The following is a 22,352-nucleotide window of genomic DNA, read 5'->3' on the forward strand; positions in this document are numbered from 1 at the left end:
AGAGTCTCCATGGCTACAAAGAACACTTCTGTCCTGTTCAGCTTGACCCAGAGTAGGTTCTCAGTGAGCACTTCTGAAATAAATGAGTGAATGAATACTGAAAAGTCCACCAGACTCTTTTTCTTAATATTTTAATATTATCCTATGAGGCAGGCATTGCTGTTTCTGTCTCACACGTTAACTGCAGTTCGGAGAGTTAAATTCTCTCCAAGTTTGCCTAGCTGGTAGGCTAGAATCCAAGAGGGTAGAGAGGGATCCCTGGGTGGCGCAGCGGTTTGGCGCCTGCCTTTGGCCCAGGGCGCGATCCTGGAGACCCGGGATCGAATCCCACATCGGGCTCCTGGTGCGTGGAGCCTGCTTCTCCCTCTGCCTGTGTCTCTGCCTCTCTCTCTTTCTCTCTGTGTGACTATCATAAATAAATAAAAATTAAAAAAAAAAAAAAAAAAAAACAAGAGGGTAGAGAGATAAGTGAGGCAGAGGGAAGGCTAGTGAAGTAGGTGTGAGGCCCGCTTTGGACTTTGTTGAGCAGCAGTGAAGAATGTCCAGCAAAAGGCCATGATCCCAACTGTGCCTTAGAAGCAGAGAGCCCTTTAAAAGAAGGAGGAGGAGGAGGAGGAGGAGGAGGAGGAGGAGGAGGAGGAGAAGGAGGAGGAGGAGGAGGAGGAGGAGGAGGAGGAGGAGGAAGAGAAGGAGAGGAGGAGGAGGAGGAGGAGGAGGAGGAGGAGGAGGAGAAGGAGAAGGAGAAGGAGAAGGAGAAGGAGAAGGAGAAGGAGAAGGAGAAGAAGAAGGCGGCCCTGGAGTGAAGGGGGTAGCAAGGGTAGAGGCAGGAAAACTGATGAAGCCACTTCAGGGACATGGTGTTTGGTCCACCCAGGACCCCAACAAAGGCTGGGACACTCATTGGAATGAATTCTGGACATCCTGTTGTCTTTCATCTTTATTCCTGGATTCATACCATTTACTTAACTTAGTTGCCATTCAATCTATCCTTAAAACATCCACATCCACAACTACAACTGTCTGTCAGAGCACACTGATCAGCTCCAAGTACCTGAATCCCTGTCCATCTCACTCGGCTGTCCTCCTACCTTTCTCTCATGTCTTTAGGGTTCCAAGATACCACCGCACCCCATTTATCCTTCTCCTTGGTCCTGCTACTCTTCCTGTTCACTAAGAGGGATCCCCGCGGAAAAAGCTCTGCCACAACTTCCACCTCCTGGAAGGCAATCTCTTCTGTGCTCAAGGCTTTCACTCACTCCTGGAAGGTACAAGGAAACAGTATCCTGAACAGTGCTCTGGGTGAAGAGCTTCAGATCTCTCCCAGCCCAGGATTCTGGTGGCGATGGTGTCCCCAAAGGAATTGGCAGAGCAGGTGAGGTTGTCCTTCCCAAAGTCAACCTCCAGGATCAGGGATGCTCCCCTAGGAAGCTGAGAAAAAGAAAAGCATAGCCAGGGTACCTGGGTGGTTCTGTTGCTGAGCTCTGCCTTTGGCTCAGGACATGTGGTCCTGGGATCAAGTCCTGCATCGGGGTCCCCGCAGGGAGTCTGCTTCTCCCTCTGCTATGTCTCTGCCTCTGTGTGTGTGTTTTTTTTTTAAGATTTTTATTTATGTATTCATGAGAGAGACAGAGACAGAGACATAGGCAGAGAGAGAAGCAGGATCCATGCATGTAGCCCAATAGGGGACTTGATCCCTGGACTCCGACCACGCCCTGGGCTGAAGGCAGGCGCTAAACCACTGAGCAACCCAGGCGTCCCAAATAAATAAAATCTTAAAATAAAAAAGCATAGCTATTCTCCAAGGAAAGAAATCCAAATGGTCAACAGGAACAAAAATAAATAAATAAACTTCACCAGTAAACAAAAAAAACTCAAAACAAAGCAAGATGCGATTTATTTTTACCTACCAAATTGCACCCCCTCTGTGATATTAAATGATAATGATAGCAGGTGTTGGTTGGGGCATTCATAGGATGCCCATGGACTTCGCTTATTACCAGATTTTCAAAGGAAATTTGAAAACACGTACCAGGGACCATCAGCAGATTCATACCATTCTTAATGATTCCATTTCTAGACACTGATTCTAAAATAAAATAACCTGATGCAGATTATTTTAAGTTTTCATACAAGAATTTTATTAGGTCATTATTTATGATGATGAAAAATGGTCTAAAAGTGTCCAAGAATAGAAGAATAAGAGACTGGTCCATAGAATGGAATATTTATCTGCCATTAAAACATACACTAACCAGGGGCACCTGTGTGACTCAGGTAAGCATCCAACTTCACCTCAGGTCAAGATCTCAGGGTCTTGAGCCCCACAACAGGCTCTGCGCTCAGTGGAGAGTCTGCTTGAGATTCTCTCCCTCCCCCTGCTCATGCACTCTTTCTCTCTCTCTAAAATAAATAAATAAACAAATCTTTAAAAATAAATACATCTCCCTTAGAACAAATTTAAACACATATTCAGAAATAGATGAAAATGCTCACGATGTTGCTCTAAGTGGTAAGGTTAAGCAAAATTTTCTTCTTTCATTTGCCTACACTTTCTCAGTCTTCTACAACAAATATGCATTCATGTTATGATGTTTAAAACATATATGCCATAAAAATAAAAGGTTAGGTATATCCAAAACCTCAGAAAATACAGGGAAAAATCACTCATAATTAATGGTTCTCAAGCCGGGATTCCCCCCTCTTTGTGGTCAAAATGCTTAAGAAAAATGATCTACAGTTGACCCTTGAATAATATAGATTTGAATTATGCGGGTCTGCTTGCATGTGGGTTTTTTACAGGACAGCATTGTGAATGTATTTTCTCTTCTTTATGATTTTCTTAATCACACTTTGTTTTCTCTAGCTTATTGTATTGTAGGGATATGGTATATAATACACATGACACCCAAAATATGTGTCAATTGACTGTTTATGTTATCAGTAAGGCTCCCAGTCAACAGTAAGGCTATGAGTAGATATGTTTTGGGGGAGTCAAGAGTAATATGTGGACTTTTGAAGGCACAGAGGTCAGTGCCCCTAACCCCTTCTCAAGGGTCAGTCAGCTGTATTTGCCTGTGTTGCAGTCACACACTCATCACCAAAGATACCAGCTCTCATACCAAACAAGCAAAATTTGCTACTTTCCTGCCCTCTTGGTAGATTTATTGCTTCTTTACAATATGTGTGTTTAAATTTTTCTTTAAAAAAAAGATTTTATTTATTTATTCATGAGAGACACATAGAGAGAGGCAGAGACACAGACAGAGGGAGAAGCAGGGTCCATGCAGGGAGCCTGACGTGGGACTCAATCCCAGGACTCCCGGATCACACCTTGAGCCAAAGGTAGATGCTCAACCACTGAGCCACCCAGGTGTCCCTAGATTTTTCTTAAAAAGATACACATTGGAGTAAGGCAGACAGTTCACTGGACAAGTCTTTCACTTGGTGGCATTCTTGGGGAAAAGCCCTAGGAAGCAAGTCTGAAGACCACCACCATGATGTGAGACCATTTCCTCCTGCCATCTCCAAAACACATTTGTGCTTGTGGTGAACTCAGTCAGTTGGGGTCCACAGGAGCATCCCCAAAGGCTGGGGTGGTAGGAGTGGGGCCCGGGGGCACCTCCAGGATCAGCCACTGCACAACTGAAGGACATCTTGCAATTAACCTCCCTGAACTTCCATTTCTCTCTGGGAAATGCAGATCGATGATGCCTGCCCTGACCACATTGCTCACTCTAGAATATTCTACAAGAGAAGCAGTGGGAGGGCCACTGGAATGTGTCATGGTGCATACTTCCTTCTGGCCCTACTCCTTGACAGCCACCAGTCTGCAATGCCACCTCTCCCTGGGGCCTCCCTGATGAGGAGGGGGAAGGAGCAGCCTCTGAAGCCCCACCTGCACTCCTCCACCATCGGCCCCTCTCAGAGCTCCAACTTGGATTGTCACTCTTCCTGCCTTGTTACCATGGTCCCACCTAATAAACTTAACTATAAACTGGCTTATTCATCATGCCTCATCCAGATCACCTAGCACCTGCCCAGGTGGAGCCAGGCCTCATGTGTTTGCTGAATGAGTAAGTTTATTACTTTCCATATAAAACAGCACTTCCTTTTAATTGCTCTAAATTTATGCCATGCAAGTTTCAAAGGTTGTCCCTTTGTCTATTGTGAACAAATCTGTTTTCATCTTCATCGTAGTCTTCTTGATTTTGTGCTTGAGCATTTTCTACTTCTGCATTCACCTTTCTAGACCACAGAGCTCTGACTCCTCAGGGCCCTGCCCCAGCCCCTCTAAGACAGACACTTCTATCCTGTTCCCCTGCCATTTGGAGGAGCTCCCTTCCCCCACCTTTCCTGTGAACACTTTAGAACTTCATGTACACAAAATAGGACACGGACTCCAATCCTTGTGTTGATCCACAGCATTGTCTGGTCTTTGTGACCCCTGTAGCACATGGAGAATGTAGAATTCTAGGCAGTGCCTAATTCGCATCTACCTCTGAGCCCCAGCCTGAAGGACAGCCACATCTCGAAGCTCCATGGTGACCTCAAATGCAACAGGTCTGCCAGAAGGCCTCTGTCTACCACCAGAAAAAGGCTCCTGCCCTCCCACTCACATAGGCTCTAGAACAGTCTATCCTGGTGCCACCATAGTCCATCATCAAGGGAAGTGGGGTTCCCAGCTGGAGCCATGCCAAGATAGCTCTCAGGGCAAAACAAGGTCTGCTCTGGCAGGGCAATTCACCCCTGCTCAGTCCAAAGAGGTCCTCTGGTATCTACAAGCCTCCACCTGGCCTCAACACCTTGGTCACCCAGGGGTGCTCCCTTACACACCTCCTTACCTTTGAGGCATTCTCGTGTCAGCTACCCTACATAGCTTTTCCTACCCAGGATCCTCTTGGCTTTTCCTACCTTCTCAGGTCAGCATTCCTTCTCCCTACTGTTTGCTTGCCTAAAACCTCATTAGTCCTCACAGGGAACTGGAGAACCCAGAGGATAGTGCAGATTAGAAAGAAAACTATAGATGCCAAATGAGGTCTCTGATCTGACACCTGAAACCCCCCCCCACCAAAGACCTAGAATACAAGCAGGGGGTGAGGGATGTTGCAGAGGGCCGAGGTCCTCCAGTTCAGGGATGTGGCATACATACTTTCTGTCGAATGGGGATGTCATGTTAATTTGTTGTGTGACCCCAGGTATATCACTCACCCTCTCTGAGCCTCAATCTCCTATCTGCCTACATTTGTGTACACAAACTCCCTTACAAGATCACAAGAGCCACATGAACTACCTGCTGTAAAATGAGTTTGTGAAGAGCAGAGTCCACTGTGGGTGGGAGATGGGGAGGGGGCTCTGGGTATCATCAGACCTTCTGGAGCCTTCTGGAATAGCCCTACTGCCTGATGTCTCCACTCCTGACAGCCTTCTGCACTTATTAGAGGTAGATGCTTTCTGACTCTAACATGCTTTTGGGCTCACTCATGTCAGTGTTATCTTTTTCACACAATACCAAGCACCTTAGGAATAGGGATCTCTGCTTGTACTGGTGATTATCTCCAACTCACAGCAAGGTGCACGAAGACAATGCACTTGCTGGCTATGGGGCTCTTCATCATCATCATCATAATCATCATCATCACCACCACCACGACCACCCTCCTCTCTCTCCTCCAACAGCCTGATCAGAGGGATGCCTGGAGTCGGCCTGGGGAGCAGGGATGGGTTGGACCCCTCCTAAGGCTGACCTGCCCATAGCTTCCTAGTCTCTGTATTTTAAAAAATATTTTATTTATTTATTTGAGAAAGAAAGAGAGAATGAGCCAGGGGAGGGGTAGAGGAAGAGGGAGAAGCAGACTCCCTGCTGAGCAGGGACCTGAACATGAGGCTCAATCCCAAGACCCTGGGATCATGACCTGAGCCTACGGCAGACCCTTAACCAACTGAGCCACCCAGGTGCCCCTATTCTCTGTATTTTACCTTAAAGCTAATCTATAATTATATTTATATAATTATAACAATAATTAATAATTATAATAATCTATAGTTAGTATACTTTCTTACTGTCCCTAAATCCACACGGTTCATGACCGCTGCTCCCGATCCTTTCCCATCAGCCCTGCTGGGCCCTGAACATATCTAGGCAGGGGAGAAGGAGGTATGTGAGGGCACGGTGGAAGGCTGAGGTGGCCACCTACAGACTGTGTTCGTGACTGGGGTCTCAGAACTCCCTATGTGGGTTATCTCACTCCACCCTGCAGGGTACCAAAAACTCCCTTCCCCACCACTCCCTAGCCACTCCCCATACCCTACAGGGCCTTCAACTCAAGAGCCCCCTCTTCCACCTGAGGCCTTGGGCTCACTCCCCCAGAACCGCTCACCCCAGCAACTGTCCTGTCCACCCCTGCCCTCGGTTCTTCCTGGTCTCCGGGGTTGGGAGAGTGGGGATCAGAAAGTCTGTTCTGAGCGAGGGAACCCACAGAAAATCAGTTTGTAACCAGTAGCTTTCCAGAGAAATGGCCAAGACAGGTTCAACAAAGACCCCAGAGCCTGTGTCTCCCACTCAGCCCTTCAACTGTTTCTAACTAGAAGGGTTTTCCCAGGTGCCCGAGTTCTCCCCATACAAGAAGTTGCTGGATGCCCCATCCTTCCCTCCTTGGCCAGGGCTGACTGGCTGCACAGTGCCTCTGTGAGGTTTGAAAAGACCTGGCCCTCCAGGCAGATGTAGCCCGCAGGATGAAGGCAGGCAGAGGTCACTATCTAGGTGAAGAAAGAGTCCCTATTCCCCCAGTGGAGTAGAGGGAGGCCAAAGGAGAAGGGTTGTGGGATGCCAGCCCACTCTCAGCTCCTGGGCCAGGGGCTTGACATAGGCCATCAACTGTACAACCACAGGCCATGCTCCTTGCCCTGTACCCACACATCTCCAAGGTAATACCCTTTGCATCCCCAAAGGCAGAATTAGGTCACAGCCCAGGGGGCAGAAAGCCCAGGTCTTTGGCAGCCTCTTCCCCTAAAAAGTGAGTTGGGGGAAAAGAATGAAGAGGCTGGCACACATTGGACCCCCAGGGAGTGCCAGCCCAGGTCCCACTCACCCTGTGTTGCTGTAGCAGGTAGCCCGAGCCAGAGACTCAGTGTCACAATCCAGATCACCAGCATCTCCCGATGGGGTACTGGCTGCAGGGTCTCCCCTCATCAGGAGGGACCAAGAAATGAGAGCTCCCAGGGAGGTATCAGCTATATAAAGGACCCTAGAGACCTTTGCCTTGGGGTGGGAGTGCGGTGATGGGACTGGGTGGATGGTATGTGGTGACCACAGAGAGTTGGCCAAAGGGCAGCCTGTCAACCCTCCCCTCTAACTTCATGAAAGCTGACCGCCCACATCTAGGGTCTCTCCAGCCAGAGTCACAGGTGGGGCAGGACAAGAGGGTGGGACAGGAAGCCAGGGACGTGAGTGTGTGACAATTAGCCAGGGGCGGGGGCCAAGAAATGCCAGGAGGGAGGGGTGACAGTCCTGGAAGGAGCAGCCAGCCACAGGCCAGGCTGAGCGAAGGCCCCTGCATCCCCACCCTTGAGAAGCTCCTCTTTCTTCCAGCCTTCCTTCTCCCTCACCCACCCCAAGCTGACCCCTTCAAAGTTTCCAGTGCCTTCCTCTAGGCCTGAGACCACTACCCCTTCTCCCACCTGAGAATCCTATTCACGTCAGAGGCTTTATGGTCCTGGCCCCCACCCCCAGCCACTGCCAGTGCCTCCCCCATCCAGGGCAAAGGCCCCAGGTGCTTTTTTCCAAGCCCTCTCATTCTGTCAGCCTCAACCACCCCCAACTCCAGTCCAGCTACTCACAATAATGAGAACAGGAGGGTCCCCTGCCCAAGCATGGCAGGCCTGGTGTGAGTGTATCTGCCACCAAGGCTCACAGAGGCTCAAGGTCTTTGGGAGGCCCAGCTTTACCCATTAGCACAAATGGCAGCTGACCTAGCCTATGTCACTCACCCCCCTGACCCAGCCCTGAGCTCCCTAAGTCAAGGGAAGAAGGACACAGATGACAAACCCAACAGGTCCCCACCTGTGGCTGATCTGGAGGCCCCCCCCGCTACCACCCACTCTGTAGCAAAAATGGGCCCCCCAGTCTTTAGGAGGACCTAGACCCCTCCCTTCCTTGCTGGGAGAAACTGGTGCTCCCTGACCCTCCCACACATCCTCTGGAAGTCCCCATTCTCTGAGTGGAGATGCCATGAGATAAGAAAGACACAGAGCAACTTCTTTTCCAATAATGCTAGATTGTGTTCACATGGGAGAACTGGAGGCTGCAAGACTTTCTTCCCCAAAAGACATGTTCCTATGAAGAGGGCTGGGGACTTCTGACCTCTGAGGTTACTGCAGCGATGGGAGTGAGGCCAAGAGAGGAAAGGGGAGTGGTGGGGGAGGGTGAGGTCATAGGGGATCAGAGGGAAGGGGGAATGAGGACAAAGGGCTGAGGGGGCTTCTCCACCTCAGGGCCCTGCTTCTGCTTCCCGTTGAGGCCCCAGAAAACTGAGATCCAGGCCCTTCAGAGCAAGAAGGGGGAATGGGGCTTCAGAATGGCAGACCAGGGCCTGAGAAGCACCAGCTAGGGGACTTGAGAGGCAGAGGACATCCATACCTAGCTGGGAATGGCATGTGGAGGGAGGAGGGAGGATTTAAGACTGGGGCCCTGGAATGGGGGAAGGGGTAAAGATTTAGGGCTGAGATTATAAGGATGGGGGCGGAAACAAATGGGAGCAGACTTGGGGCTGGGATGGGGAGTGATTTAAGAAGTGGGTTCACAGGGGGAGATTTGAAGGTGGGAGCAAGGAGCAGGTAGGAGGATGGTTATAGACGCAGGTGGGGAACAGGCACAGGGATGAGCATGAGAGAACAGAGACCGAGGTCTGAGTCCCTGGAAGGATCTGGGGCTGGGGATCTGAGAGAGACCACCTATAAGCACAGGGCTGATACAGGAGGTGCACTGGGATAGAGATCTTACAACACCTCTGGTTTTCACAGTAACTACGAGATATCAGGACAAGTATGCTCTACTCATTTTGCAGGTTCAGAGAAGTTACTGACTTGACCAAGGTCCCACAGTAGAAGAGTCTGGATTTGAACTGGATCTCCAGGTGAGTTTCACCCAAGTGGGGAGAAGGATGAGGGTCGGGGAGATAGTCTGATTTTGCTCAAGGAAACCAGGAGACAGAGCTGCATGAGTCCTTGGGCAATCCCTTGAAATAGATGTGGTTCAGTTTCTTCTCACTGTCAGAGGCAGGGTAGAGGTTCATGAAGTGCAGGACTCACGGCAAGGGCGAGGCCACCTCAGGTCTCTGGATGTGCACCTGCCACAGAGTATGTGTGAAAGAGGTAGTGAGGACAGGGAACCACCCTGCTCAGGCTGGCTGGAAGGTCACTGCCTCCTGGTGCTAGCCCAGCCCCCTGCCCCGGTGGGTGGAAAGAGGGCATCTGGACCTGGACCCGGGAGAGCTCCTTACCATCCCCCCTTTGCCCCCTCACCCTCACATTGGTGTCCACATTCTTCAAGGCCGCCTGGAGGTATTCATCCTTGACTAGAGAGAGAGAAAAGGGAACAGGAGGAGAAGAGAGGAGAGAAGGGGCAAGAAAGGTGGGGAAGGCAAGGCCTGGCAGGGGGGCTCCTGTGCCCCGGTGCCTGTCTTGTAGGGATGGCCGGTCCAGGACCTGGGCCGTCTTCAGGAGGTGCCCAGGGAAGGGGAGACTCCCTGCTCCAGGTACACGAAGTACGCGTCTGCCCTGGACAAGGGAGGACGCTGGGTTTTTCCCAGGCCCCAGTGATGCCCAGAAAAGCCCCTGTTCCCCCTGCCCAGGAGGCAGGACTCACCTGTTCGGTTGTTCTCCGAGTCCAAGTTTGAAAACGTTCCCACAGTGTCTTCATCCCAGACCTCGAACCATTTCCTGTCGTCCTCCCAGGACCTGAGCTGGGGCAACGCACCGTCAGAGCAGGGCCGCCCAGCTGGGACCCCTTTGCCGACCTCACCCCCACCCCCAGCGCGCTCACCCGCCTTCACCCTGGCCGCCTCTCCGGGAGCGCGCAACGAAGACGCTCAGGGACACCAGGAGCAGCAGCAGCAGCAGCAGCACAGCCGCGACCCCACCAGGCCCCCCACCAGCGCTCGCCGGGCGACGGCCACCTCGCAGTGCGGCCCCGAGAACCAGTGCGTGTCCGTGGAGAAGCAGCTGGAACAGAGGGTCCCAGGTCACAGGCCCTCACCACCTTCCGGGCAGGGTCCCCTCGCACACCTGGGCCCCTCCGGCGCCGGCGGGGGGGGGGGGGGGGGGGGGGCGGGGTTCCGCCGTAGGCCGCGGGGGCGGGGCCGAGGCGGGTGGGGCCGCGGGGGAGCGGCCACCTGGTGGGCCCAGCGGGTGGTGGGCGGGGCTCACCCGCAAGCGGGACCCTCCTCTGCACAAGGCATCGGTCCTGGTGACAGTCAATGGCGCCGTCCACGCCCGAAGCGCATTTGGTGACGCAACGGAGCCTGTTCTTCTCCACCACCGGGAAGTAGAAATCCTCATAGCCTTTCGCAGTGGCGCAGCGACAAATGGCTAGGGGGTGAGCAGGGGATTGCAGGACAGGGACCTCACCCACTCTACTCAGGGGCCTGGTTATAATGACTCTGAAAATAGATGGGGAAAACTACATTCCCAAGAGTGGGGTCTCTGTGGAGTAGACCCTAGGATTAGATGAGGGAAGGGCAGACCCCCAGGACCCTCCCCTCCCCTTACCTTGCCTGCTTGTCCTCAGATGGAATCTATGAACAAGGGCCAGGAAGGGCAGCCCTGCCCGGGACCACATCACTTGCCTCCCTGAGAGATCTCCTCCTCCCCAGGGAATTTCAATGGGCAAATGTTTCTGGTGGGAGGGTCATGGTCTCCTGGGCCACTCAGCCCTTTGCCCACCCTTACCTTCCAGAGTCAGCTCCTTCCTGGTGTTGTTGTTCACCTTGATGGAATCAGGCTTAAAACACAAGGCTGGGGGGCGGGGGGGCGGAGCGGGAGGAGACAGGCATAGGTGGAACTGGGGGAGGAGGCTAAGGGCTCAGGGACAGGTAAGCAGTCCTGGGAGTGGCAGAGACGATTCTGTCACTAAGGGGGGATGTGGAGTGGCTGCAAGGAAAGGCTCCTCTTGTCTCCCTCATTTCCCCCTAATAAGCAAGGGTCCTCAGTCATCCTGAAAACTTGGAGCAGAACTGTCAAGGGGTCTTTCCCACACCCAGGTTCTGGCAAGCCCCTCCTTAGCCCCATCCTTGACCCAGTTGGCTGTAAACTCCCTCCTCTCCCAATCTGCTGAAAGGACCCCAGGGCTGGCACCCCAGCCCAAAGGCTCCTATCGAAGCTGGTAGCACTGGCCCTCACTCCTCCCTCCAGCTTTGGCTCACTCTGGTTATTCTGGGAGCTGTCCTCCTTATGGCTGAGGTTCTGGAGCTCCTCCTTCAGGACAGTCTTCACTTTCTCGTACTCGCTCTCCAGCTGGAGGCTAAAAGGCAACTCCAGCAGGACCACGTAGTCTACCACAATGCTGCCACTCCTGAGGGGATCAAGAGGATTGGGGGGTCTTACAAGGTTCTCAAGCCAGGGGCATGTAAGTCTTTAGGAGGGCTCCTCCAGGACTAACCACAAGTACACTGGTATTGGGAGGAAGGCAGAAGCAACAAGTTGGGATTCCAGACATTATTTGCAGGAACCACCAGCATCCCTGACTTAGCCCGGAAAGCAAAACAAGGAATGATTGACATGCTCCTGCCTTGCATCAGGCCATTACCAAACCAGGCCCTCCTGGGCTCTCTTCTTTGCTCATGCTGACCCACTCAGTAGGCCAGGTGCCAGCCAGAGAAAAACTAGCTACTGTCCAGACACCAGGCTTCCCACAAACCCTCATGCGCCACCTCCTTGCATGTCCCATGTAATCTCTCTCCTTCCAATCATGGTTAAAAAGGAGCGGTGGCATCTCTCCAACAGAGAAATGACTACAGAAAATGACTGGAAAAATACCCCATGGAGTGACTGGTTCCCCTACCTCCTCCCTCCACCTCCCTCTTTCTGAAATCTGATGATTCCAAAAGGAAAAGATGGCTTCTCCAGCTTTTTTTGTGTGCCTCCCTGCCCCACCCAACACTACCTCCACAGCCACATAAGGGTCTCCTACCTCAGTGACAGGATCTCCACATCCTTGAACCCCTGCACATTTTGATAAATCTTCTGCATCTGAAATGCCAAGATCCTTGGGTTCAAACCTGAACCTTGTGACCTGCGTGCACCCAGGGGCCCAAGTTCAGTTTCAGGGTAGGACCCGTGAGTTCCCTCCCTTTCCCTGTCACCTGATCCCGGAAGGTGTCACTGAAATCCTTGTAGGCCTTGGAAGTGTTGTCATTGAGGTCCGGGGAGAACTCCTGGTCAACAGACACCTCCATGCCCACTTCAGCATCCACAGTGTCTGCACACAGAGTGCCCTTCTCTGGTCACTTCACCAACCACTTCTGACTGACATCACCACCACCACAACCCAGAGTTTCCTCCCATTGCCCCTGTCCATGTTCTCTGAGGACTGATTAAACATAAACAGTAGGAGGATGGGAGGTAGGATTTCTAGGATGAATTGTGCCTAGACATATATGGGAAAGATTAGAGGTAAGGAGGCCTGTGGTCTCTCCTCTGTGTGTCCCAGTGGCAGGCAGAATAATGGCTCCCAAAGATGCCAATGTCTTCATCCCCTGAACCTCTGGATATGTTTGTTACATGGCAAGGAGGAAGCAAGATAAGAATTAAAGCAGATAAGAATTAAAGTTGCTAATCAGCTGACTAAAATGGGGAAATTAACGTGGGTTACAGGGTGGGCTCAACATAATCACCAGAGTCCTTAGCAGTGGAAAAGAGAGGCTGAAGAGGTCAGAATCAGTCACAAGATGTAACTATAAAAGAAAGGCCAGAGTGCAATGCTGCTGGCTTTGAAGATGGAAAGAGGGAGCCTTGAGACAAAGAAGAGAGGCTTCAGAACCTAAAAAAAAAAAAAAAAAAAAAAAAAAAATGGATTCTCCTCTAAAGCCTCCAGGAAGGAACACAGGCCTGGCAACACCTTGATATTAGCCCAGCAAGACCCATGTCAAACTCCTATCTACAGAATTGTAAGATAATAAATTTGCATTATTTCAGCTGCTAATTTTGTGATAATTTGTTACAGCAGCAATTAGAAGCTAATACAGCTCTTAGCAGGCCAGACTGGGAAGGAGACCAGAGGAAGGAGTGTGGTCCCAACCACCTCCTGAAGGTGAGGGTGGAAAGGAAGCATGACATAGAGTAGAGGAAAGCATGGGAGAGAAGGCAGGGATGGAGGAATTAGGCAAAATGACATGAGTGCTAACAAGTGAACCATAGGACTGGGCCCAGGGAGAGTCAGTGGCACCTCCCAGGAGAAAATGCAGAGGCAAGGCTCTGGCAACTCACCCAGATCCACCTGTTCCACCGCAAACTCACAACGGGACCCATAGATGGTGCTAGGACAGTGGCACTTGAGGCCATCCCATTTATCCCCATTCTGGCACCTGATCTCCTGGAGCTCACAGTGGTCCCCAGAGAACCCCAAGGGACAGTGGCAGAGGCCCTGCATCCAGGTGCCACCATTGTCACAGGTACCTGGGCAGCATAGGAAGAAAGAGAAGTTTAGAATAGGGTTTGCCCTTGATGACACAGAAATTTAGCAGAGGAGAGAAAAGAGGGAACAGGGAAGCAGGAGGTCTAACCTGGGGTGGCGGTCAACCTAGACTGTGTGCTCATCTGAGTAGAAGTCGAAGTTGTCCTGGGTGATGTAAGGGTGGTGGTAGTCTGAGGGGTGACCACCGGTATTTCTGAAGTAGGGTGGAGTGAGTCAACTTGATTGAAGTCACCATGGTGGTTGGAAAGCTGCTACTTAGTTTTGTGGTCAATGGGAGGCTAGTGAATCCAGGCATATGTGGGATGGTTACAGAATTGGTGCTCATCCAGGATCCACTCGTAGGTCTTTGAGTGCTTGTCAAAACTGTGTAACTGGGGGCAGTCCCAGTACTGATATAACTAAAAGCATCTGTTATGCTGTTGGTAGGATGAGTTTCCAGAACAGTAGAAGTGTCCATGTGCATAGGAAACACAGTTGTCATACTAATGGAACTAGAAGTGGCCATCTCAGTAGTAGAGGTAAACACTGACAGTGGGATGGTGGGCATAGAAGTAACTTCACTACTTGGACCCATTTCCATACATGAAGTAGTGGGAAAGGCAGGCACTATTGTAACTGATATAGATTCTGGACAAGAGGTAGTGGAAGAAATAAAACAGATGGTAGTTGTTTCAGTAGCAAAGATATTTAGAGAAGATGTGTTTGGAGATGTTCTTGTAGTTTCAGATGAAAAAGAAGTAATGAAAGCAGTGAGAGAGAACCCTGTATTTTCCATACTAGAGAGAAATGAGGATGTAGAAAGAGAGTTAGTGGTGGTAGTGAGCATTGAATTTATACTGCTGGAGGAAAGAGAAGAGGACATTATTGCTGTGGATATTGAAGAAGAGATAATAGTACCAAAAGAAGTAGTTATTGCATTTGTAGATGTACTCAGACTAGGGAAAGATAATGCTGGAGAAACACAAGTACTGTGTGGTACTGTGGGGGTGGGTGTTGTTACCAACAGTGTAGTAACAACACTCGTGGCTGTTTCTGGGATAGAGGGAGTGGGTGAAGTGGCTGTGATAGAGGTAGCAGAGATTGAAGTGTTGGTGGGAGTGGTGATGTCAGTTGTATCCATGGCGGCTATAGGAATGGACGCAGCATTGGTACCAGGGAGTGTAGTGATCAAGGTGGACAAAGGGCTAGTGTTTGTGGTCAAAGTGGAGACTGATTCTGTGATTGGAACAGGTGGAGAAGACAGAGGCATACTCATGGGTGATGTGAAGGTATTGGTGGTCACTGTCACTGGAGTAGGGGTGGTAAATGTTTGAGAATAGACTATATTCGTGAGAGTGATTGATGATGTAGTTGCAAGAGGAGAAGTAATCTCTGTGGTGAGAAACTGCATCCAAACATCCCCAGTAGGAGTTAGTGTGGTTTTCCAGGTGGATGTGGCATGAGAGGGTGTGACAGTCATCCTGCGTGTATATGTAGTAAATGTAGTAGAGGAGGATAGTCCAGTTGGAGATGTTGTGTGTGTGTCAGTGTTTGTGTGCCATGTATTTGTGCTTGTTGCATATGAAGTGGTATTCTCTGTCTGTGTGATTCTGGTACTGCTTGTAGATGTGGAAGAGGAGCCTGCAGAAGTACCTGGAATGTGTATGGCAAGGATGGGAGATGAGGTGCTATGGGTACTTGTGAGCATGGATGCCATAGTAGGCACTGTGGTAGAGGTTGTGATGACACTGGATGGTATGCCTGTATTTTGTACAGTGGGGATAGATGGGATGATATATGTGGGGGTTGCCAAAATGCTGGAAGCAGTGAGTGTGGAGGTGAGGTCAGTAATGGTAGTCAGTGAACCAGTGGTACCACTGGATATAGGGATAATGGTTGTCAGTCTTGAGGTAGGCATGCCTCTACTAACAGAGGATGAGTTTATGGTGGTGGTTATCCTCGGGGTACCAGTGGTAGAGGGAGTTGAGGTTATTGCTGATGTGGTTGTGCATCCTGTAGGGTACATGTTTGAAGAAGTAACACCCGGGGTGCTGTGTGGTGTTGTAGGGGTGGGTGTTGTTACAATTGTGGTAGTAGTTTCTGGAGTGGAGAAAGTGGGCAAAGAGGCTGTGTTCAAGGTGGCAATGGTTGAAATCCTGGTAGGAGTGGTGATTGCAGTTGTGGCCGTGGGCCCAGTACTAGTGGAAAGTATAGGGGTGGACGTAACGTGGGCTGTAAGGAGTGTAGTAATCAAGGTGGACAAGTGGGTAGTGTTTGTGGTCCAATTGGAGACTGATTTTGTGGATGGAGCAGGTAGAGAAGACAGATGCATACTAGTGGCTGATGTCAAGGTATTCACAGTCACTGGAATAGAAGAGACTGATGTTGTAGAATTGACTGTATTCCTGAGTGTAATTAATGATGTCATTGTGGGAGAAGTAATTTTTGTCATGAGAGACACTGTGGAAGCATCTTTTGTAGGAATAAGTGTAGCTTTCCAGGTAGGTATGGCATGAGAAGATGTGATGGTCATCTTGCCTGTGTGTGTAGCTGCTGCAGTGGAGGAGTGTGGTTCTGTGGTTGTGAATGTCATGTTAATATTGGTGTTAGTGGGTTCCAGGGTGGTTTCAGAGGTGGTAGATGCAGTGGAAGCCATTGTATTTGTTGAAGTGATTGATGATGTGATTGGAGAAGTCCAAGTAATTCCTGTTTTGGGAGTTTCTCTAGGGCTGTCTCTCCTCAGAGTACATTTTATTTTCATGGAACTCATTGTTTTCAAAGTAATTGTTGTTGGTGTAATCAGTGTAGTGGTTGCTTCAGTAGAAGTAGATATACTTTGTGTTGTAAGTGTTGTTAATAGATTTGTTGATGTGGGATCATGAATGGTGGCAGTTGCTGTTTTGAATGTACTGCTGGTGTTAGGAAATGAAGTTGTGGCAGTAATCAAGGTGCTACTGGTGGTAGGTGAAGAGTTGTTATCAGTTACTGTTGCTGAGATGTTCATGGCAGTTAGAGAAGGGGTAATAGATGTAGAAGTGATTAATGGGGTAAGAGACCTGGTTGTATGAATGCTTGCCATAGTCAGGCCAGCCCTTTCTGTGGTATCAGTTGTAGAGGGTATCAGAGTATGGGAGGTTGTGTGTGTGGTTGGGACAGAGGAAAAGAGTAAGGCCATGGTTGTGGGAGTTTTACCCAGAGTGGTTGTGGTAGTGGGAAGAGAGGTCACGGCTGAGGTAACTTTCTCAGTGGTAGTCAGGGTCATGCAGGTGGTGGGGTAGGAAGTGGTGATTATAAGGCTCATGGGATTGATGCACTTTGTGGTGCTCATGTAGACAATGAGGGTGGGTGGAGTGGTTTCAACCTTGATGACAAACTTGGACATTGGAATTGTTGAGGTGTTGGACTTGATTGCAGTTTTCAGTGATGCCTCAGAGATAGGTTTAAAGTGGGGGGAGGTGGGAAGAGTTGTAAATGTGTGTTCCCTACTGTCGGGAGCTGGAGGGGTCCTGTTAGGGATGCTGAGAGGCCACCTTGCTGTGTCTTTGGAGTGTGGGGAATTGCTGAGAACAAAGTGAGCTGTTTCTGCTCTGGGAAAAAGCTCAGTAGAGGTGGATGCGGTCATGGGGAAAGTGCCTGTATAGAACAGAAGGATTCATTTGCAGATCACTTTGTCACCACAAACACCACATAGATTATTCACTACCCTATTTTCCAGATAGTATCACAGAATATAGGACATTTCATTGCTTATCCCTCCATCAGAGCAATTTGGAGCTAGAGCCTTTCAGGTTCTGAAGGGGGTACCCTCAGTCCTTTGCCCTCCTCTTCTGAGCTACACTGAGCATGCAGGTTCAGCTGTGGGTCCTCCCTCCCCTCCCCTTTCTCCATACATACATGTTTTCCTTACTCTTCCCTCACCTGCTGCCCAAAGTCCCCACCCTTTGGCTTTCCTCTCTCCTTCTCCCTATGACACACTGTTCTTGGGCTGACTCTCCTCCAAGGAGAACCCAGCCAAGCCTGGGCTGGGGGTAGGGATACATCATGGACACTAGAGCCATTGGGTCAGAGGGGAACTTTGCATAGAGAACAGCAAAGGGAAAACCATAGATTCAGGCTCAGATTCTATTGAGATTGAGGGACAGGAAGAGAGGACCACACTGACAGGATGAGGAACAGGACAGAGAAAGAAACTTCCAGAAAGTATTAACTCAGAAGGTAGGCATGAGTTCCAAAGACCTTAATGTTTAGCATTGACTGTTAATAAAAACAGACATGTTTTCAGCCACTCTGTTCTGGCCACTGGGCTAATTAGTTTACAAACATGAACCTCTCACTCTATAGATATCATCAACCCCATTTTACAGGGGGTAAGAGTGAGGGTCAGAGATCTCATACTGCTGGGGATGAGTGGTGGGAGATTTCTGAAGCCACAGCATTTGCAAGCAAAAAGGACCCAGACCTCCTGCCCACTCAGCATTAGCCTCCTCCTAACTTTGGACCCAGGATATCTTCATTCTGAGAGCTGAAATTTCATTTCTCAGCCCTAACTAGTGTGTGAAGGAGGTATGAGGAGGGATTATGAAGATTCCTGAGTTGGAACACTTAGAGCCAGGAGATAGCCCTAGAGGTAAGCAAAAGGGTGGTCCATGGGCCTCTAGGTTGGGAAGGTATAGGACTGGGGGTCAGGAACAGACACCAGGAAACAGAGGGAAGAGAAATACAGAGGAATTGTGGGCTCTCTAAGGGATAGAAAAGAAAAAGCCCTGGGCCCCACACTGGGTGGTACACACCCACCCTTTGGGAGCATTCAGGATCTCCCCAGCCCAGCCTTGCCAATGACAGTTGTGCCCAGAAACATGGGCTAGGTGGGGGCAGGGAGAGATAGAGGCAGAGCTGGAGAAGGGGACCAAAGGTGGAGAAGTTCCAGAGAGAGGAGAGAACCCCAGGAAGAGGTGGAACTGTCATGGAGAGAGCACCACGGGAAGTGAAGGAAGAGTCCAGAGTAGAAGGAGCACTGGAGTTGGTGGGGGGAAGGACAGAAGAGAAATGGGGGCTCAGAAAACCAAATCAAAGGGAAGAACACTCCTCTGGAAAAAGGTTATGCCCACCCTCCCAATGCAAGCACCAATCCCTGCAACCTGCTTGGTCCTGGGTTGAAAGCAGCACCGGCTCAAACCAGCTTCCTTTCTCCTTAATGCTTCCTGCACCCAAAGCTCTGAGGAATCCCTCCTCAGTCTCCCCTTCGGCCTCAGAGCCACTTCCCCACACACCTCCACTCTAGAACATTAGGAGGGTCTCTCCAGCCTTTTTCTCACCTGCCCTCTCACCTCTGGCCCCCGTGGAGGCCCTGAGCATCCAGAGGAAGCTAAGGAGACTGAGCAGCTGCATGGGCCTGGTGCAGGGGGTAGAGCAGGCGCCAGCACTGGGGATAGCTACAGGAGGCAGCCACTATGTACACAGAAGCACCCAGATGGAACTGAAAGGAGTGGTTATCTGCTCTGCTTGACGTGGGGGCTAAGCATAGGTTCACCTTTGCACCACCCACCTCACTTCTCTTCCCCCTGTCTCTGACTTCATTGCTGTGGGAAGGACACCAAGAAACTTGGACTAGCCCAAGAGGTGTCATACAGGGAGCATTGCTGGTGGTCCAACCCCTAGCTGACCTGACCCATTCAGAGCAGTTCCTAAGACCCTGCCTTTTCCCTCCCTTACCCCCCACCAAGAACCAGCAAAACTGGATGAAGAATACACTTGGTCAAGACCTTGGACTCTGGAGTCTGGGGCTGGCTCTCACTGTCTCTCCTTAGTTTCAGTCCCAGCTTCAGGAGAGGGAGGTGAAAACTTGTTCTCACTCCCTCTGCCCCTTGCTCTTCCCTCTCTCCATCCTGCCCTTAGCATGACTTGGGCTGAGACCCTATAACCAAAGCTATGGGAACAATGCAGCATTCAATCAGAAGTCATTTTAGAGGCACCTGGGTGACTCAGTCTGTTAAGCGTCTGCCTTTAGCTCAGGTGATGATACCAGGGTCCTGGGATTGAACCCTGTATTGGGCTCCCTGCTCAGCAGAGAGACTGCTTCTCCCTCTCCCTCTGCTACTCTCCCTGCGTGTTCTCTCTCTCTCTCGCTCTCTTTCTCTCTCTCTCTCTGTCAAATAAATAAATAAAATATTTTTAAGTCATTTTAATATCTGAGGATCTGGGCCAGGTCCCAGAAAAAAAAAATACAGATGGCCAGTGGAAATAATCAAACAAAAGGATGTTTTGACCCAGAAGATTAGCAACTACTAGGAAGTTTGAGTCCACTCAGTGTTGGGAAACTTGTGAAGAATACTCTTACTCAGTGGGTGGGAGTGTAAATGTGTCGGCCTACTCTAAAAAGGCAATTTGGTGACATCTATTAAAATTTTAAATGCATGCTCAAGGACCCAGTAATTCCACCATGCTATCTCTGTGTTCAAGAAGTACTTCACAGGGCAGCCCTGGTGGCTCAGCGGTTTAGTGCCACCTTCAGCCCAGGGCGTGATCCTGGAGACCCAGATCAAGTCCCACGTCGGGCTCCCGGCATGGAGCCTGCTTCTCCCTCTGCCTGTGTCTCTGCCTCTCTCTCTCTCTCTCTCTGTGTCTCTCATGAATGAATAAGTAAAATCTTAAAAAAAAAAAAAAGAAGTACTTCAAAGAGGCATTCACAAGGATGCCATCCAGTTTATTGAGATTCCAATAGAAACTGGAAACAACCTACACATCCCTCAATAGGAATCTAGAATGACTATGAAATAGTCACACTATAGACTACCATGCTTGAATCAGAAAGAATAGTACCCTAAGGGACAGATTCTCAGATTGGCTTGTTCAGTGAAACCAACGGACACAGTTCTGTTAAAACCCACACACATATGTATTTCCTATGAATACACACACATATACAAACACACAGGTAAGTGCATTCAAAATTTGAAGAAAAAAAAAGCTCACCTGCCCCAATAACAGGGTTAAAATTAATTCAGAGAAGAGAGAAGGAACTAAGATTCAAATGATAATCAGAGAACACAGAGAACATTAGCTCTATCTATAGTTTTCAATTTTTACTTTGACGAAGATTCTCTCCTTGAGCAAACTCTAACCAGGCTCCCCTGAGCCCTCTTCCCAACTAAGCCTCAACCCTGACCTATAAAGACTTGAACCATCACTAACCCTGTTCTAAGGGCTCAAGGTCACATCCCTAGGCTGACCCCATTCTCCCTTAAAGTGCCTGCCTGAGAAAACTCAAGGCCACCAGAAGAATTTACTGTTTGTCCCAGCCAACACCCGAAGATAGGGCCCCTGCCTCCCAGCCTCTGGGAAAGGGTAATAGCCTAACTTTGTTAAGCACCAGTTAGCAAACCCAGATGGGTTTCAAATGGACCACATTGAGCAGCCTGGGTGGCTCAGCAGTTTAGCAGTTTAGCGCCATCTTAGGTCCAGGGCCTGATCCTGGAGACACGGGATTGAGTCCCTTGTGGGCTCCCTGCATGGAGCCTGCTTCTCCCTCTGCCTGTGTCTCTGTCTCTGTCTCTGTCTCTGTCTCTCTCTGTGTGTGTGTGTCTTTCATGAATAAATAAATAAAATCTTTAAAAAAATAAAATAAAATCTTAAAAAAAAGAGGCCCTGATTATCCAGAGGAAGCTGAGGAGACATCCCCTACTCTTCTTGTAATTGTTCACTCCCACAGTCACCTGAGCTGCACTCCCTCCCTCCCCACCTCCCTCACTCTCCCTTAAATCATCCAGTGACCTCTGTGCAAACTGGAGTTCGGTTCATGCTGGACTCTTTCCTATTGCAAAAGTATGTTACTGGTTAAAATCTGTCCTTACCACTTTAACTAGGGTCTGGCTTAGTTTATCCTTGACAACTTGAATATGATATTATGCTTTTGAGAGTAATGTAAAAATAATTTAGAAGAGGATTCTGGGAGCACCTCGGTGGCTCAGCCGGTTGAGTGTCCCACTCTCGATTTCAGCTCAGGTCATGACCTTGGGGTCTTGAGATCAAGCCCAGCATCTGGCTCCCCACTCAGTGGAGAGTCTGCTTTGAGATTCCCTCCCTCCCACTCCTCCCATTCATGCTCTCTCTCTCTCTCTCAAATAAATAAATAAATCAAGAAGAAGAAGAAGAAGAAGAAGAAGAAGAAGAAGAAAAAGAAGAAGAAGAAGAAGAAGAAGAAGAAGAAGAAGAAGAAGAAGAAGAAGAAGAAGAAGAAGAAGAAGAAGAAAAAGAGGAAGAAGGAGGAGGGAGGAGGAAGGAGGAAGGAGGAAGAGGAGGAGGAGGAGAGGGGGAAGGGGAGGGAAGGGAGAGAGAGGGAAGAGAGAGGGAGGAGGGGGAGAGGAGGGGGAGGAGGAGGGGGAGGATTCTGGAGACTTGGATCAGGAACCAGGACTCCATCTCCCCACCTAGGTAACAACTGCAATGGCACTGGCACAATCTATCTGATGTAACACTTTGATCACTGATTACAGCTTCTGATAACAAAGGTATAGACAGAGGCAAACAGCCATTTTTACAAGCCCCTCCCCACCATTTGAAATTAGTTCCAAGGGATTTAAAAAACTGACCTTCCCCCCCCCCCCACTTCAGTCTTTGCTTTTTCCCTCTTTGGGAGTTGCACATTAAAGACTAGGACATTCAGAAACAATTGCATATGTGGGGAAAA

At 49.7% G+C, this 22,352-nt stretch overlaps 3 protein-coding genes across 6 annotated transcripts; all 3 read right to left on the minus strand.

Annotated features, from left to right (window-relative positions):
• Window positions 1-8,253: 8,253 nt before the first annotated feature.
• Window positions 8,254-10,936, minus strand: LOC112646054 (mucin-3B-like). 4 transcript variants are annotated; one of them, XM_035717528.2, is made up of 5 exons: window positions 10,423-10,930; window positions 10,040-10,218; window positions 9,863-9,954; window positions 9,520-9,572; window positions 8,254-9,344 (listed from the first exon to the last, which is right to left on the minus strand). In XM_035717528.2, exons 1-5 carry the CDS (start codon window positions 10,552-10,554, stop codon window positions 9,303-9,305), a joined length of 498 nt encoding a protein of 165 aa, XP_035573421.2. In that variant the 5' UTR covers window positions 10,555-10,930; the 3' UTR covers window positions 8,254-9,302. The 4 variants fall into 4 exon arrangements, with proteins under 4 accessions (XP_035573421.2, XP_048967057.1, XP_048967058.1 ...); XM_049111100.1 differs by having other exon boundaries at window positions 9,863-9,959; window positions 10,423-10,928; XM_049111101.1 differs by lacking the exon at window positions 9,520-9,572 and having other exon boundaries at window positions 10,423-10,936.
• Window positions 10,937-10,953: 17 nt separating this feature from the next.
• LOC118354968 (mucin-3B-like) lies at window positions 10,954-13,778 on the minus strand. Its single transcript, XM_049111098.1, has 4 exons — window positions 13,480-13,778; window positions 12,357-12,472; window positions 12,185-12,243; window positions 10,954-11,566 (listed from the first exon to the last, which is right to left on the minus strand). The coding sequence occupies exons 1-4, from the start codon at window positions 13,640-13,642 to the stop codon at window positions 11,125-11,127; spliced, it is 780 nt and encodes a 259-aa protein (XP_048967055.1). The 5' UTR covers window positions 13,643-13,778; the 3' UTR covers window positions 10,954-11,124.
• On the minus strand, window positions 13,770-19,345 carry LOC118354967 (mucin-3A-like). Its single transcript, XM_035717524.2, has one exon. The coding sequence runs from the start codon at window positions 17,286-17,288 to the stop codon at window positions 13,806-13,808; it is 3,483 nt and encodes a 1,160-aa protein (XP_035573417.2). The 5' UTR covers window positions 17,289-19,345; the 3' UTR covers window positions 13,770-13,805.
• Between the last annotated feature and the right edge of the window lie 3,007 nt (window positions 19,346-22,352).

The sequence above is a fragment of the Canis lupus genome, chromosome 6 (genome assembly GCF_003254725.2).
Source record: "Canis lupus dingo isolate Sandy chromosome 6, ASM325472v2, whole genome shotgun sequence".
Classification (NCBI taxonomy): Eukaryota; Metazoa; Chordata; class Mammalia; order Carnivora; family Canidae; genus Canis; species Canis lupus.

Excerpts from the sequence above, each read along its gene's own strand:
- LOC112646054 (XM_035717528.2), bottom strand. The coding sequence starts at position 10,554 with ATGAGGATTTCTACTTCCCGGTGGTGGAGAAGAACAGGCTCCGTTGCG. Across the intron at positions 9,955-10,039 it reads GGCGGCCAGGGTGAAGGCGG|GTCCTGGGAGGACGACAGGA; the intron begins GTGAGCGCGCTG and ends GCCCCAGCTCAG. Across the intron at positions 9,573-9,862 it reads CTCGGAGAACAACCGAACAG|TCAAGGATGAATACCTCCAG; the intron begins GTGAGTCCTGCC and ends CTCTCTCTCTAG.
- LOC118354968 (XM_049111098.1), bottom strand. The coding sequence starts at position 13,642 with ATGCAGGGCCTCTGCCACTGTCCCTTGGGGTTCTCTGGGGACCACTGT. Across the intron at positions 12,473-13,479 it reads GGTGGAACAGGTGGATCTGG|ACACTGTGGATGCTGAAGTG; the intron begins GTGAGTTGCCAG and ends CTCTGTGTGCAG. Across the intron at positions 12,244-12,356 it reads GTGACACCTTCCGGGATCAG|ATGCAGAAGATTTATCAAAA; the intron begins GTGACAGGGAAA and ends TTGGCATTTCAG.
- LOC118354967 (XM_035717524.2), bottom strand. The coding sequence starts at position 17,288 with ATGACCGCATCCACCTCTACTGAGCTTTTTCCCAGAGCAGAAACAGCT.